We start from the raw sequence: 17,038 nt of genomic DNA, 5'->3' as shown, positions 1-17,038 counted from the left end.
AAGAAGATGTAAGGGAGCTCCCATTCACTGTCAGGGGACTCGGCTCCCATTCTCATTGGATGGAGATTGTGTTTTGGCGGAGTGTGGCCTTACCTTAATGTATTGTCACCCCTAATTGTGTCTGCCAATTGTTGTTGTTTACTTTTTTCTTCCTTACTTCAACTCATTCCTCCTCTCCTCTCCTCTCCTCTCCTCTCCTCTACTCTCCTCTCCTCTCCTCTCCTCTCCCCTTCTCTCCTTCTACTCCAGGTTCAGACAGATATGCCAGTCCATTGTCGCCCATAAGCTGTTTGACTATGTGGTGTTGGCCTTCATCTTCTCCAACTGCATCACAGTAGCTCTGGAGAGGCCTGAGATACTTCAGGGCAGCTTGGTAAATCCATCTGAAAAGTGTGTCTGTGCATGTGTGTCTAGAAGCTGTTGAGCTAGCCCTGGTTATTCTCTGGAGATAAACTACATGTTATTATCTTAAAGGTGCAGTGAGTCAGATTGAACAACCCCCAAGTGCCCCATCTCATCTTTCTGACAACCTCTCTCATCCCCCTCCAGGAAAGAGTCTTCCTCACCATCTCCAACTACGTCTTTACTGCCATATTTGTGACCGAGATGACACTCAAGGTAACATTTTACAACCTGTCTCTGTATTTCTTCCAATGAGTCCTGGGTGTAGTTTAGAGGCGTCTTTTTTTGGTCTGTCTCTCACTGAATTGACTTTGCTTCAGTGCTCCCACAGCCCAACCCCTTCCCCGCTCCTTCTTTCCTTGCGACCCCCCTGTTCCTTTGGAGAATAGAGCAATTAAGCATTGTCATTCATTAGCGGCTAGGCTTTTTTTTTATGGATGCAATACTTCTCCAGCACTCCCCCTCACTCTCTCCATCCTCCTGTCCTCGCAGATGTTGACAGCTTCTTTATAAAGTTTGTGTTCCAACCTCCTTAGGGTCCCTCTGTTCTCTTCAGTCTTCTTTTTTCTTCCTGATCTTCCCGCAACCCTTCTGTCTTTTATATTCTCTCCCTCCCTCCGTTTGCCACTGTCTCTCTGTGAAAGACTTTGGCACAAGCGGGCCATCAATTATGCACTCCCACAATCAATTATGAACCAATCACAGACCGTCAAAAAGCCACAGGGTTGTCAGCCCCCTGGCCGAGCCTCTGTCTGTCTGCGCCTCTCGCATCTCAGTAATGTGTGTTGCTGTGCGATTGTTTGTGTAGCATTAATCTCTCGGTACGACTCCTCCACTGAGTTTAGTGCTGCGTACAAGCTGCAGCCACATAACAAGCTCAGCAGGGTTTATGATGTGTCAGCATGTTGCAAAAACTTTTACAAGTGTTATTTTATGAGGCAGCTTCAGACACAAAGTAGCACTCTAATTATTGGAGTTGTACGACTAAGCAATGCTATGTCCGCATTATCGCTAAACTTTAACAATAATATATATTCCGAATTGTGAACACAACACATGCTTAGACATTTTGTACATTCAGTGTACATTTCGGCATTCAGCCCTAACATGTTTGCCATGCATTGATCTTTCCACCATCTTGATATGTTTGCATGCTAACCCCCACTGAGCCTCTGGGGCTTTACTAGACACTCGGCAAACAGATTCAAATGTCAGTTTCAGATGCTTGATGCTCCCACTGCTGCATAGGAAAACACCAGATTCAGCTGTGTGCATATATGTATTACAATGCCTGCATGACATCAATATCACGCTCTCAAAGTCACAGAGGAGTAACGTACCGTTGTCTGTCAAGTGGTGTTACTATAACGATTTAACAAGCAAGCTTAAAGGCAATGGGACGTAAACACTGCAACACATATCAGGGAGGCGTGTGGTGCAGTGGGTTGTCCGTTGGTGTTCGGATCAGGGGGTCACAGGTTCAAACCCCACTGCAGTCAGCATGTCGTTGTGTCCCTGGGCAAGACACTTGAGTATGGAAGTCGCTTTGGATAAAAGCGTCTAACAAGTGACATGTAATGTAATGTAATATCACTGAACCAATGGATAGAACAACATAGATGGTGGTGGTATTGTGAACACTCGCTATTGTGTGTAAATTGCATAACCATTTTCCTAGAGTCTTCTTTTTTTTCTAATTAATCTAATTTTCATTGTAGGAGTGTATTTGCGTATGTGTTCATGTACAGAGCTGAACAAGAAACCGACAGTCCATGTTCTTATATTCAGCCATACCAAATGCTCTCTCTCCAGGTGGTCTCCATGGGTCTGTATGTAGGGGATCATTCTTACCTGCGGAGCAGCTGGAACGTTCTGGATGGCTTCCTGGTTTTTGTGTCTTTGATTGACATCGTGGTGTCCATGGCGGGCGGGGCCAAGATCCTGGGTGTGCTCAGAGTGCTCAGGCTGCTAAGAACACTGCGTCCCCTCAGGTACAAATAATAATTAATAAGCAGTTTGCATCTGCTGATTTATACAGTTTTTTCTGGTAGCTCTGTACGGCTTAGTCCTTAATGGATCAACAAAATGACAGAAAAGCAATTCTTTCTGCTCAAACAGATCAAAAACAACATTTCTAAAGTTATTTAATAATCTCCACAGCAGACTGAAATGCAACAGTAATTAATCATTGATGTACTCTTCAATAAATATGTTTGCTCTCCCATGAATAGTGCCGACTTTGAGCTAATTTGTTGAATTTTAACGCTATTAAATGGATAACTAATCACACATTTAATTAGTTGGTTAATCTTATTCTCCTCTTACCGCTCTCCCCTCCTCAGAGTGATCAGCAGAGCTCCAGGTCTGAAGCTGGTGGTGGAGACCCTCATCACCTCCCTCAAACCCATCGGCAACATTGTCCTCATCTGTTGTGCATTCTTCATCATCTTTGGCATTCTTGGGGTCCAGGTAGGACAACATGGCAGCTTTTATCTAATGATATGTAATCAAATGTATAATTAAGGAAATTGCTGAACTAGTCTAGGTGCATTTGCGTGTTTCCTACCCATTACTGTGAGTGTCTTTTATCATCTTAGCTTTGAGTGCACACATGCATTCCGGCCTAAAGTCAATCTCATTGTCATCCTGCTTCCTTTTCATCATAGCATAACTTTGTATGCTGGTGCAATCTTTGACCGGCTCATTATTTCACTCAGGAGCACCCTTTCATCACAGGAGCCCCTTAAAGCTTATTTTTCACGTGTAGTCAGACAGCATCAAAAGCGTGGTTTCATTTCTCTTCTTCTGACAGCTGTTTAAAGGCAAGTTCTTTCACTGCTTTGGCCCCGACGTCAAAAACATCACCAACAAGTCCGACTGTATACTAGCCAACTACAAGTGGGTCCACCACAAGTACAACTTTGACAACCTGGGGCAGGTTTGTGTGACATTTCTGTTTATTGCATGTCTGCTGTGCAACAGGAAATAAGAAACAGGAAAGAAAATTGTCCATGAAATAATGATAAGAGTCTCCCTTTCTTTTCCTTTCCCTGCTGTTGTCCAGGCTCTGATGTCCCTGTTTGTGCTAGCCTCAAAGGACGGCTGGGTCAACATCATGTATCACGGCCTGGATGCTGTGGCTGTGGACCAACAGGTGCCCACATTTACATTTATATATACGTATATATCCATTTCTTGCACAATAATATCTTGCATTATATTTGTTACTGGAAATGTGTATTTCCACATGTATATTTTCCACATGTGTATATATATATATATTTTTAACTTTTGTATGCTATTTTATTTCTATTTCAGAAATATTTTGGACTGTTTATTTATAGTGTCAAAGTCAAAGTCAACTTTAATGTCAATCTTACTTAGTTTTTATTTACAGACAGAGAGATCGAAATGATGTTTCCAACAGTCCCGAATATAAAATTATATAATATACAGATATGTATAAAAATATGTATAAAATATGTATATCCTATATACACAATCAACAGACACATTTACACATATGCACACATTAAGATAAAAAAAACACAACAATCAATACATACAAAATAATATATACAAAATAACAGTCACTTCAATATCAATATCTTTGGTGCAAGATTGTCCATAGAATGTGCATTTATTTATTAATTTCTCTTATGTACATTGTACTTATCTATCTATATAGCTAATGTAAACCAAAAACCTGAGGCACATCTTCACTATCCAAAGAGTACATCTAGTAACATCTGGTTTCCTTTCCCTTTCCTTCTCTGTTTGTTATCAATTTCAATCTTGAAAACAACGCATCGATTCAACTCCAGCCTGTGACCAACAACAATCCGTGGATGCTGCTGTATTTCATCTCCTTCCTGCTTATTGTTAGCTTCTTCGTCCTCAACATGTTTGTCGGTGTGGTTGTGGAGAATTTCCACAAGTGTCGTCAGAACCAGGAGGTGGAAGAGGCCAAAAGGCGTGAGGAGAAGCGTCAGCGGCGCATGGAAAAGAAAAGGAGAAGTATGACAGGAGAAGGAGCTGGGGGGAAAAACACAGAGGCTTATTAAGAGCTGGTGGACAGAAAAAGAACGATACAAAAGATTGGTACAGTAATTAAGAAAAGAGAGGCAGGATGGATTTCTGGAGAATTTATGAAGATTATTATTATTACAAACACTACAAAGCCTGAAACAAGGGCTTGAAGAACTCTCTGTAGTTACAATGACACATCATAAGAATCACTTTCTATTAGCATGCAGAGCTGTGATTAACGCTGATGAAATGATGTGCTGTTGAGAGGAAAAGAGATGGAATTAGGGACAGACAGATTATAATAAACAAACAAACAGTAATTGTCTTAATTGCTGTTAGTTTTGTCTAGGAGTGATTCCAGCTTGTTCGAAGCTAATTTTGCAATCGCAAGCTCTCATTGGAGCCTGTCTCTAATTTTGTTTCAAGTAGGAAGAGGGGCAGTTTGTTTTAATGTTGCTTCAATATTAGTTATTTAGTTATAGCTTGAAGGTTTGCCTGATTACCAAAAGTATTTGGATTCGATTTTTCTTTTTGTAAACTAATGGATTAAGTTGCTAATTACAAACATTGCTATGTCATTTGTTTTCGGTAATTACATTTCAAAGCAATCTGACCCAAGCCAGACTGTATAGCATGATAACTACTACAAAATGTGAAGAAGTGGGGAGAGCAGAAAGCATAGTTTATACAGAAAATAGCGCTTCCGTTAGTCTTCCAGCTGCAGGATAAAGAAAAAAATATCTATCTGAAGATACCCTCTTTAAAATGTAAATGCGATTGAATATATTGAAAAGCCTGCTGATATATTGTTCTGCCAACAGAAGCCCAGAAGCTGCCCTACTTTGCCAGCTACGGCCACATACGCCTGATGGTCCACACACTGTGCACAAACCACTACCTGGACCTCATCATCACCTTCATCATCGCCATCAACGTCATCACCATGTCCTTAGAGCACTACGATCAACCTCGTGTAAGCTACAAAGAGCTGTAATTGATGTGGTTATCTATGAACAAAATTGGTGTGTCTTGTTTAGGGAGTGCAGCAGCTGGCACTGGTCCACTAGAGTAGTTATGTGTGTGGGGGTGATAAATGAGGAGAAGCAACTTGAATGTATGTCAGTAATTAGAGATTTGTGCAACTTAGCTCTGACTTTCCCAAAAGTGCCTGTTTCACAAAATGTCGACACAAACAGAAGGACTCCGACAAGCTCCATCTCAGTAGGAGGGACTTATTCCTGGATGCTGAGTATTAATGTCTGTCAAACAGCAGCTTCTTCTAAAGACACAGTGGTACCACCATGACGCTGTAACCAGGCAGTGTTAGCTGGAGTCCATACAAAGGAGCTGTGATTGCACTGTTGACTCTATTCTGTCAGAGCGGTGTTAGCCGTACGCGTATCTGTCCATTCATGTGTGATGAATGAAGGTTCAAAAGCCTGATAGCGTTGGTTGTGGGGGTTTTTTTTTAGGGTGAGGAAAGTGATTATCCTTGAGACAAGATGGCCGTTTGACATTTAAAATGGAGCAAGCTTTCTCAAAACTGACCGAGCATCAGATAAATATCACAGGTCTTGACGGTATTTGTCAGCTGTTTGTCTTGACATTTGCCTGCCTCCCGCTTCTTAGAAGACACAGCTCTGTTTATTGAAGGAGAAAACAGCTAAGCAAAACAAATCCACAGCCTCTGCAGTAACAGGAAGCTGGGCTGGGTGTTTAAGATAATTAAACATGCTTGCCTTCGGACTATTTAAATACTACGCTAAAATATGGTTGGCGTATTTGTTACTGGATGTAATGCATGAGTGTTTGTTGTTCCACGAATGGAAGATGTCCTGTTTTGCCTTCTGGCATGTTTGATTGGACTCTGCAAACAATGGGAACTATTCCTGCCATTCAGTTTCCTCCTGACGCTAATACTCCATCCTACCCTGTTTACACACGCACATGCACACACACGCACACACACGCACACACACACACACCTACACATTTTTCACACTCTCTTTGCAGTCTCTGGATCTCGCCCTGAAGTACTGCAACTATTTCTTCACTTCCATGTTTGTGCTCGAATCGGCACTCAAACTCACCGCCTTCGGCTTCCGTCGCTTCTTTAAAGAAAGGTACAGTGTGTGTGTGTGTGGGTGTGTGTGTGTGGGTGTGTGTGTGTGTGTGTGTGTGTGTGTGTGTGTGTGTGTGTGTGTGTGTGTGTGTGTGTGTGTGTGTGTGTGTGTGTGTGTGTGTGTGTGTGTGTGTGTGTGTGTGTGTGTGTGTGTGTGTGTGTGTGTGTGTGTGTGGTGTGTGTGTGTGTGTATCCTTTTCTGTGTGCCTATAAGTGTATGTACGTGCGTATTTGTAGTACTATGTATTTACACATGTATAGTAAGAATACAAGACAGCTTTTTTATAGCAATACTGATCAATTAATTGTGGGATTTTTGTAAATCTGCAGCAGAGGTTCAGAGGTGACGGTGCGTGATGATTGTCAATCAGCTTTCCTATAGCCTGAAAACACAAATGCCCTCTGGATTAGATGCGAGAAAGACGAATATTACAAAACAATATTCAATGTCAGCAAACATGACAATATCTCCTGTTCAGCTCAGCTCACTCATCACATGTTTGATGTGGAAATGAAACATATTGGAGCCACTGTCGGGGCTCCAGGCACATCCCATAATCTGGTGACTTAACGTATAATATAAATAGTGCCATAATAAACAGCTATTTAGTTCAAAGAGTAATGGCTGCACAAATCCGCCTTTTGCTTTGATCATTATAAATGGAATAGGGAATAACAGCTTTGACGATACAGAGGATTATGAAACACGTTGAAAGATGCGAGCGGCTCTGAGGCGTTCAGTTAGAAGAACTTAGCGAAACCATATTGTGGTAAAAATATCTTGACAGTTATCACACATTATTATCCTCATTGTCACAGTAAGACACAAACAGCTTTCTTTATTTACATTTTTCATTCCCTTTTTTCAAAATGTACATCTTTCAAAATGGATAGGACAATTCTTTCTCCTTGTAAAAAGCTACTGGGTGAACTATACCACCATTGTGCTTAAAGAAACCAAGTTATGTATGGGTGCTCTGCTTGTGACACTGCACTTTCCATTTCTCCAACTTACTGTACTCACCTTTGTTTGACCTTCGTGGGAAACGCACCTCAGCGCCGGCCTGTTCCCTCCCACATTCATTCACTCAGAGCCCAGAGACTAATTGATTTGTCACTCACCCAAATGTGCACAACGCCGAGACGGATTTCTTATTCTTCTCAGGGATATGTGGGGACTAATTAAAGTCAGAAGAAGATTTGGAAGCATATATTACACTGATGGTAGTTTAATGTCATTGGCTTATTTTAGTTTTAGAGAAGAGAGAGAGTTAAGGTGGCGAGAGAGAAGAGGAGCGACGTGGAAGAGATGGATAATAAATAGGAGGGGAAGCTGGACTGATCAAAGACAAAAAAAAAGGAGGGAGACACATAAGTGATCAAATGGGAAAGAGATGGGCGGATATAGGACACATTTATCGCACGGTTATCAGCTGGCACTTTGTCTCTTTTTATGTAGTGTTAGCAACAGCTGTGAGCAGTCATTGTGTGTCATTTATGGGCCGGGGTGACTCTCAGGCCAGCTGCAGAACTGGGTCAATGGAATAGCAGGTTACACACAAACACACTGCTACAGTACATGTGGCAATGACTGAGCTGCGGCTGGTGTAAGTGTGCAGTGTATATATAATGTAAAAGTTTGTGTGACAGGCCAAAAAGTAATAAGGCTGACAGCTGCGGAGATATGAAATTCAAATGTCAATTGAAATGAGTAACGGGTGCTTTTCTATCAGGTGAGCTGCTGTCTGTATGACTTTGATCAAGTAATAAAGCAGCATTGTATTGTAAATATGAACAAAGGCAGCTGTCATCCTCAGTTGACTGTATGGCTACATTCATAGAGGATGAGACACTTTGCTTTTTCTTCCGCTTAGGTGGATGAGTCCAGAAAGAAAAGGTGTAAAAAAACAGACATATAGCCCCATTAACAGAGACATTATCGTGTCTTGCGGGTTATTTCACTGTTGTCATTGGCATTTTAAATGAGATATTTTGGCAAGCATTCTGACAAATGAATCAGCGGTGCCAAATGTTGCCACCCTGATGATTTCCACAAAGACGTGTATTGACTATCTTCCAAAAAATGCTGAAGATGAATGAGGACTACAGAACCTCCTGAAGCAATTACGAGAGGCAATAAAAGATGAACACCGAGCAAAAGTGACTTAGTTACATCGGGTCAAAATATGTTCTTAATGGAGATGTTGCAACTACTATGGGTGCTTCAATCTCTTTGATTCCCCACCACATTCATCTGATTTGGCTATATCTGTTTTCCGTCCGTCCTTAAGCCTTGACAAGCATTTTGCTGTAAGGACTTTTGGGGCCGAGGCATAGCATCACTGGTAGCTGTTAAAGGAGATTCAAATGCCTTAACATAACTGATAATAAATGCATGCCTCGTTATTTAGTTTACACAGCACTGACATGCCTAGAAACTTGTTTTCATACTTGCTTTGGTTTTTGTGTGTGGTGCCAGACCTTTTTGCATATTTACATGTGCATACTTTCTGTGTGTGTGAACGCTAGGTGGAACCAGTTGGACCTCGCCATTGTGCTTCTGTCGGTGATGGGCATCACCCTGGAGGAGATCGAGATCAGTGCTGCCCTGCCCATCAACCCCACCATCATCCGGATCATGAGAGTACTGAGGATAGCCCGAGGTACAGTATACTACATGTGTGAAATATGTACACACACACATTCACTGAAAAGCAGGCATGTGCAAAGGCCCGGGCTAAAGTTTCCTGAGCAACAGCCTATTTGCCTTTTTTGTATATCTGTGGGCCCATGCTCACAAGTCCAAATGTCCTTTTAATTGTTTTCAGTGAAATACATCAGAACCTTGATTTTGTCTTGCTGGTGTGTTAAAATATATCTGTTGAAACTGCGATCTACTTTTACAGGTCAGTTGCATAGCAGCCAATGACTGGGCAGTTTGAGTGTGTGTGTGTGTGTGTGTGTGTGTGTGTGTGTGTGTGTGTGTGTGTGTGTGTGTGTGTGTGTGTGTGTGGTGTGTGTGTGTGTGTGTGTGTGTGTGTGTGTGTGTGTGTGTGGTGTGTGTGTGTGTGTGTGTGTGTGTGTGTGTGTGTGTGTGTGTGTGTGTGTGTGTGTGTGTGTGTGTGTGTGTGTGTGTGTGTGTGTGTGTGTGTGTGTGTGTGTGTGTTCCATGGGAGAATAAATGAAGAACTGACCTTTCTCCAGTTAAATGTTTCCCATTAAGCCTGTAATTGAACCTGAGGGATTTCCCCCTAACTGCCCACACGTTCTCTCTATCTCTCTCTCTATGTCTCTCTCTCTCTCTCTCTCTCTCTCTCTCTCTCTCTCTCTCTCTCTCTCTCGCTCTCTCTCTCTCTCTCTCTCTCTCTCTCTCTCTCTCACACACACACAGTGCTGAAGCTGCTGAAGATGGCCACAGGGATGAGAGCCCTTTTGGATACGGTGGTCCAAGCCCTGCCTCAGGTAACACACACTTACACACTGTCTCTGCCTCTTTGTTCCTCACAGACACACACAATCCCATAGAGAGAGTTGATCAGTCTCAGTCAATAGCCAGAGTAGCATGACCCCCCCCCCACCACCACCCTTTCTTTCTCTTTTGGCCTGGAGGCAACTCTAATAGATGACTCCTTCATGCCACAGACTGGCTGACTGACACACACACACACACACACACACACACACACACACACACACACACACACTGGCTTTGTCTTGTTTTCACTTTCAGCACCATGGAGAGTACCCTGACCCCCGCTGCGTCCGCAGTGTGTTAGAAACAGCGGGGGCTTCTTAAACCAGTCTATAGTTCAGTTGATGGTGAAGTGTCCACAGAGTCGGGCAGTCTCTAGGCCGTCCCAGATCGTTCCAGTGCACTGAAAGTTCAATTTCCTAAAAATATACACAAAAAGCATCCTATCATTTCCCATTTGTTTAGAAATCATATGTAACTTTTCTGCTAGAAAATGTATCAAAACAAATAGGTTTATGGAAAATATTTTTGCTCAGTTGTGAACTTACATTCCTAAATGTTTTAAACAATTTTCAGACCAAGAGAAATCTATAATCTTAATCAAGGAAATTCTTTTTTTCATTAGTCAGCGTTGTCTGCAAGAAAATGTCATAAATTGATTAGTTTTAAGCCACACTTTTAGATCTTCTATATTTTCAACTGTATATTTGAACTAGATTAAGGATTCCATTCGTCATACAGTAGGCCGAGTGGCTGTCAAGTATTAGTGAAACAAGCGGAGCAAACATTAGCAGTAGGCAGACACAACAAAACACTGATATTAAAATGAAACCTGTTTTTGTCGTGTTTTCACTGGTTTTAAACACTAGAAAAGCTGACTACAATCTCCTATAATCACATGTTTTTGCACAACAACACCGAACCCTGGCTTTTGTTATTTGTTTGTATGGAAAGGCCCCGAGTGGCACAAAATTACATATTGTGCATTTAATGTAGACATTTGACTTTAAATACAGGCAGTTGTTTGGACAGACAGGTCATTTATGGACATGCAGGAACACAGTGTGACCCATTGACCATCAAAAGTGACATGAAGCAAACAAAGGGAAACAGGTGGTGTGGGGAAAGGAGGGCAGGCAGAGGTGAGGAGGAACAGATTCATTGTATTTCCTTTTTAGTGATCCCCCTCTCATTAACACTGAGCCCTTTGCTTTATCCCAAGGGCATCTGGGAAGGTAATTAAAACTGGGGCTAATTAAACAGTTCCAGGAGGTCTCTCTGTGTGTATGGGTGCATACTGAGGTGAGAGTGAAGGCATTACACCTGGCGAGAGATTAACCTGAGCTGATATCACCCTATATTTCACTGTGAAAAATGAAATGGCAAGCTTCCAACATTTCCTCATTACATCACATTGGCAGTATTGACATTTCAACAAAGGCTTATGGGTACAGTTACGCAAGGGAACAGGTCATATTGGCATAGGAAGGCAGAAAGTATGAATAATCTTGGCACGCACAGATAGATGTCTGCTAGAATAATAACTCATGAGATTAGACATGATGTGAATGCTTCACAAGTTCCACAAGTAATTCTAATATTTAATATGCCATAGCAGGACATGGAGATGTAATGAGGGATCCATGCACTTAGACTAAATGGGGTAGAAAGCTTATCGGCTCATTGACATGTTAAGTGAAATGGCTTTGCTTTACAAAGACGTAGTTAAAATGTGATTTTACCTACAACAATGTCTATTATCCTCTCCTCTGCAACTGATGTGAAACGGCTGCAACCAGCATTCACTTACACTAATAGCCTATATCCTGTTGGCTCTAAGTGGAGACAGTTGTTTTATGTCTTCTCTGGAAATGGCTGAGAAACCACAGATGTGGAGACCACATGAAATGCCATTTGTGCTATGGAAAGGCGTCCAAGCTATAACAAGTATTTTAGCTTGAGAAATGGAGATAAATCATTTCAATAATAGAAAATTGAATTGCAAACCTCTTCCTCCAGTAAAGGGAAAGTTATTCATCCCCATTGAATACACCATTAAATCCCTCTTGGCAAAACGTCTCAAAATGCATTCATCCTCATCCTGGATCTCACATTGACTCGTGTCATTATCAAGCACAGATTGTTGAGTACACCAGGCCTCATAGCAATTACTTGGAGATGTACTTCTGGCAAAGAGTCACATTTAGAATTATTACAGCACTCCAACTGAAAGGTTATATGGCAATTACCACAATTACACTCAGTCCACAGGGACTCATCAGCGTGCGCCGCATGTAATGGCCCTTATTTGTCTACATTGAAAGGAAACTTTAGAAGTTTTCAAATGTAAATGCTACTTAATGTAGCATGCCTTTGATTTGTCCTCTTTCACCATGCCCTATAGCAGTTTCATTAAATGCAATACTGACCAGGTTAATCATATCAGGCAATGAGGGTTAAAGCGTTTAAAATGTAAAGATTATTCTTACTGAGTCAGCTGATTTCCTTATGTTATCATTAAAGTGATTTATCAAGGAGAGATGAAACAAACAAAGATAAAACAACCTTGAGTATAATAGAGAAATTATTACAACCCTGCTTGCTTCAAACGATATCTCATCATAAGTTATTAAATTAGCATTATTTGCGGTGCAACCTATGGGAAATGTCCTTAGATTTTGCCTTGTCATTATGTTTCTGCATTTTCCCTCAACCAACTCGACAACAGATTGGAACGGTCTTTCCCCTGAAAAGCAGGTGAAGGGATCTAAACCCTCTTTAGAGCACATGCGTTATAATTATAGTAACTATTTGTCAGTGCGTTTGCTCATTCCCGGCTGAGCAGTGTTGTTAGTGGAGTGGTAAAGACAGCGAATAGGGGACTGGGTTTTGAATCCCTGTAATGGGATTAGATTTGGCCCAGAGTGCTTACCGTGCAACATCAACATCACCATTAGGTTGTGGTAACAGAAGGTTGTTTAGTGGTGGAACCGAGCCAAGTCCCAAACCCCCAAACTCAGAAAATGCCAACAGCATCAGGGCTTCCAGTTTATAAAAAGTCTCGGAGGAAATGGTGCCATGGTTTGCAGAACAAAGAATAGTTTGAGAACAGCATGCTAGAAAGAGGTTTGACATTTTGAATGCACATATTTTACACCACCTTGCATGTGATGTCCTGCTTACTTGTTTTAAAGTAGTACAATATGATCTTGAGTAATAATGAAAAATGTGGTCAAATGATGTTCAATCGAGCATAGCAAGCAAGTCAATGGCTGATTTAGCACATGAGCAATGACTTGTTGATGTGTTTTGTTGTCTAATGCTTCTCACAAAGAACATGTCAAATTGTTTATAACATGTGCATGGTAAGATGTTCTCCTGTCTGCGTGTGTGTGTGTGTGTGTGTGTGTGTGTGTGTGTGTGTGTGTGTGTGTGTGTGTGTGGTGTGTGTGTGTGTGTGTGTGTGTGTGTGTGCGTGCGTGTGTGTGTGTGTGTACAGGTGGGTAACCTGGGCCTGCTTTTCATGCTGCTGTTTTTCATCTACGCCGCCTTAGGAGTAGAGCTATTTGGAGAACTTGGTGAGTACTCATGGCATCCAGTCATGATGCTGAAAAGAAATGTGTCATTAAGCACAAATCTATTTCATAACAACGTTTTTGTTTTTCACTGCAAATCTATATATTCTTTCCTTGATCTTTGGTAGTTTCTAGAAAGAGTCTATTAAAGGCTCGAGAGAACCAAGGATGTTACATGTATTTGTGATCAGACACATGTCACTAGCACGAGGTACAACAAAGACAAAATCACTTATTGACACTATTATGATATATTGATTTATTGTGAAAAATGTATTTGAATATGTCAACCAACATTCTGTTTGGATAAAGGATTAACAGCATTGTTGGACCAATCTTTCCTTTCACAGTGGATGAGTTAAACTTCAGAGAAATGTGTATTATGTGGTCATCTATATAAACTCAGTCCACTTGTTGGATTAATCCTTCATCACATGTGGAAATTTTGAGAGGACAGGATAGCGCTGTAGTGGAAGAGCACATTTGCCACACATCATCACTGTCGGTGTGAGGCGGTTACAAAGCAGCATGTTTCAGAGTCCGACCCAGTGGGAAAATATAATTGTGACTTCCATATTCCGTGTGCTCATTATAGTAAACTCCGCTTGTACACATAAAATCAAGAGGAGTTGTATTAACTTGATTAGGAAAATCTCCTTATTTCCTCTCCATCTTGTATTCCCTTTCATCAGTTCTCCCTCCTGCAGTCAGACTGCCATTAGGGGATTCAACCCACTCTCCAGTATTCTGATACATAAGTGCCGTCCTAAAATATCCACATTGAAGTAAGAAGATATTTCTTCCGAACTGTCACATTTCCCTTGTGAGCTGCAGCTGCAGCCCGTGGCAACGATGCTTCCTATTGGAGCTTGGCAGGAAAAACGGATTAGTGGCAAATGCAAGTGTTGCTTCTTGAGGCCATTGCAGAGATTATCTTGGGATATAAACTCAAAGACAAATAGAGTGTTTGGTCACGTTGCGACCGATTTGATAACAGACTTTGTCTACACTGAGTTGGCTTGTTTAGACAGTCAGCTTAGCGTCACAAATGGTGCTTGCCTCTGCGTTTTTTGGGGAGCAGTGACATGTACAGTGTTATTCAAAATTCACAAATCTCTTCTTCTTTTGTCAACCCTTTCCCCCCTTCCTGTTCCATTTTCGCTTTTTCTTTATCCTCTCACCTTTTCCTTTTGTATGACATGATGACTCCTCCTCTTTCTACATCCACCCGTCCATCTAACTCTCATCCTCAGTATGCACCGTAGACTATCCATGCGAGGGAATGGGTCGTCACGCTACCTTTGAGAACTTTGGCATGGCCTTCCTTACCTTATTTCAAGTCTCCACGGGCGACAACTGGAATGGCATCATGAAGGTACGAAGTTACTTACTTATCATTTGTGTTTTAACAGGCAAAATCAGAGCTTGAGAATACAGTGAAACAGAATCGATCAAATCCCTTTATTGACCAACACAGGGGAAATATACAAAGCAACAGGGACAATACAGATAAAGACATCAAAACTAACTGTTTTAAAAAAAGAGCCAAGCACAGGTTAATTCAATTTGAAAAAGGGATGCATTCAAGGTAGAAAAAGATAAGTAGCAGTATTATAAATGTAAGTAGAACATGTAAAATGTAATGAAGTAGCAGCCATCGTAACAACATATATTGCATGCTTTTATTTTACAACGTTGTTATAGTAGAAGTAGTGCAACAAAAAAGTAGTGGAAAGGTGGTGTGAGATAAGAGACACACTCTCTCATCTTCCACTCTAGTGATACCCACTGATGAAAAGCAAATGTGCTTGCTCAGCAACGTGAGCACAGATTTCCTTACTGATGGGCAGGGGAGTAACTGTGCCTCATCGCACACACATAAACACAAAAAAACAATTTTCCCCTGAACACACCGCTCTACCAGCAGCAGCAGCAGCAGCAGCAGCGATCCCCACCATGCTCTCATGTAAGCTCCAAGGAGAAAAGAGAGATTATAATGATGCATGTCGTAGGGCCATTAAACACACACTGCATACATGAAGGTAGAGCGGATGGTAGCGGGCCATGAAGCAAAGCAGCGGGCTACAGATGCTCCCTCTCTGAGTAAATCTCTGTCGTTTTCGCTGTCAAATGACTACCTGGGATGTGGGATAGGTAGATCTGCCGTGGTTTAGTGAAAGGCCGGTGAGGCAGAGTGGTAATTAGTCATGCAGCGATGATAGGAAGGAGGAAATAATGAGGGAGAGTGTAAGAAAGCAGTGGGGAGAAAAAGGAGGCACTGGCAAACTGTAATAAGAGGGAAGATGAGTGGATGGGAAGGGGCTTAAAGAACTGACCAGTTATGATTTATTTCCTCCAGAGGGTAAATTACAGCAAAAATTGAAAAAAGGGGGGGGGTACAGCATCACGTGTGAGGGTACATGGAGATTTGGAAGAGGAATAATGTGTAGAAACGAGATGGAAAAGGAGTGGAAGCAGAAGGAGATGTCGTGCACAGTGTGTACATGTCATGCAAAATAAGATAGGAAAGACCATCTTCAGCTCAGAGGGCTAACATTGTTATTTAAGGTCAGAGACTGGTTCAAATATGTGTTATTCCTCCAGATAGCACATGTCACTTTTATTCTACTTTGACCAAACTCTGCTGAGCGCGTAGAGAAATGCTAAACACAGAAAAATGCTAAACACAGAAAAAAAAGGCTCCTGTTGTTTTGCATAGAAGCAAAGCAATTAAGTGTATGATAATTTTACAAGTTGTCCTGAATACAAAGAGCCTTGTTAACATGAGCTTGAGGCATGCCATTACCTTAAATGTACTTAACATATTTTTATATGAGCATCAATATTTATTCAGGCGTGTTTCGGCTAAGCTCACTGTATCGTAAGATGACATTTACAACCTGACTTATTTTTCGCTTGTTTTTTATTATTATTCAAGCAATGTAAATGTTAATAACTGTAATCTGTTGCAGGGCCGCTGTATTAATTTAAATATATTTTAAAGCTGGAGTGTGGCACTTTTACATTTGAAAATACTTTTACATAAAAATGATTGTCCATTACATTGTAGCCCTTGTCAAATTAATATACATAATATAACTAAGCGGAGGAAGCTCTCTGTATTTTGCAATATACGACACAACCAAACTCACCTGGAAACATTATGTACTAACTGAGTGTGTTGCATTTCCATTGCCAGGAGTAGCCCTCTCCTAAAGTCCTTCCTCTAAACGCTGAGGTTTTGTATATGGTGCATCCGATTCAGAAGTTCCACACTCCAGATTGAATCTACTCCTGTTATTTTGTCCACTTCCTGTTTCGTCACAAAGTTTTATCCAAATGATGTGGTATTCCTTAATTAATTCAGCGGTTCCCAACCTAGTGGGCCGCGAAGGCATTGCAAGTGGGCAGCCGCCAAATAATTAGCAAAACATTATG

The 17,038-nt window shown here is 41.4% G+C and overlaps 1 protein-coding gene across 1 annotated transcript in view; it reads left to right on the top strand.

The window, feature by feature from the left end:
• The window catches only part of cacna1ia (calcium voltage-gated channel subunit alpha1 Ia), a 76,519-nt gene that overhangs the window by 42,293 nt on the left and 17,188 nt on the right, over positions 1-17,038 (top strand). Inside the window, exons 17-29 of the mRNA XM_034142249.1 lie at positions 250-373; positions 550-618; positions 2,215-2,393; positions 2,745-2,871; positions 3,215-3,340; positions 3,467-3,556; positions 4,227-4,419; positions 5,253-5,404; positions 6,445-6,554; positions 9,083-9,216; positions 9,945-10,015; positions 13,525-13,603; positions 14,854-14,975. Of these exons, the coding sequence (XP_033998140.1) occupies positions 250-373; positions 550-618; positions 2,215-2,393; positions 2,745-2,871; positions 3,215-3,340; positions 3,467-3,556; positions 4,227-4,419; positions 5,253-5,404; positions 6,445-6,554; positions 9,083-9,216; positions 9,945-10,015; positions 13,525-13,603; positions 14,854-14,975 (1,576 nt within the window). The remainder of the gene's footprint in view (positions 1-249; positions 374-549; positions 619-2,214; positions 2,394-2,744; positions 2,872-3,214; positions 3,341-3,466; positions 3,557-4,226; positions 4,420-5,252; positions 5,405-6,444; positions 6,555-9,082; positions 9,217-9,944; positions 10,016-13,524; positions 13,604-14,853; positions 14,976-17,038) is intronic.

This window comes from Trematomus bernacchii, unplaced genomic scaffold (assembly GCF_902827165.1).
Source record: "Trematomus bernacchii unplaced genomic scaffold, fTreBer1.1, whole genome shotgun sequence".
Classification (NCBI taxonomy): domain Eukaryota; kingdom Metazoa; phylum Chordata; class Actinopteri; order Perciformes; family Nototheniidae; genus Trematomus; species Trematomus bernacchii.
Note: the sequence above shows the minus strand (reverse complement) of the source record. Positions and strands in the feature narration are given on the sequence as shown.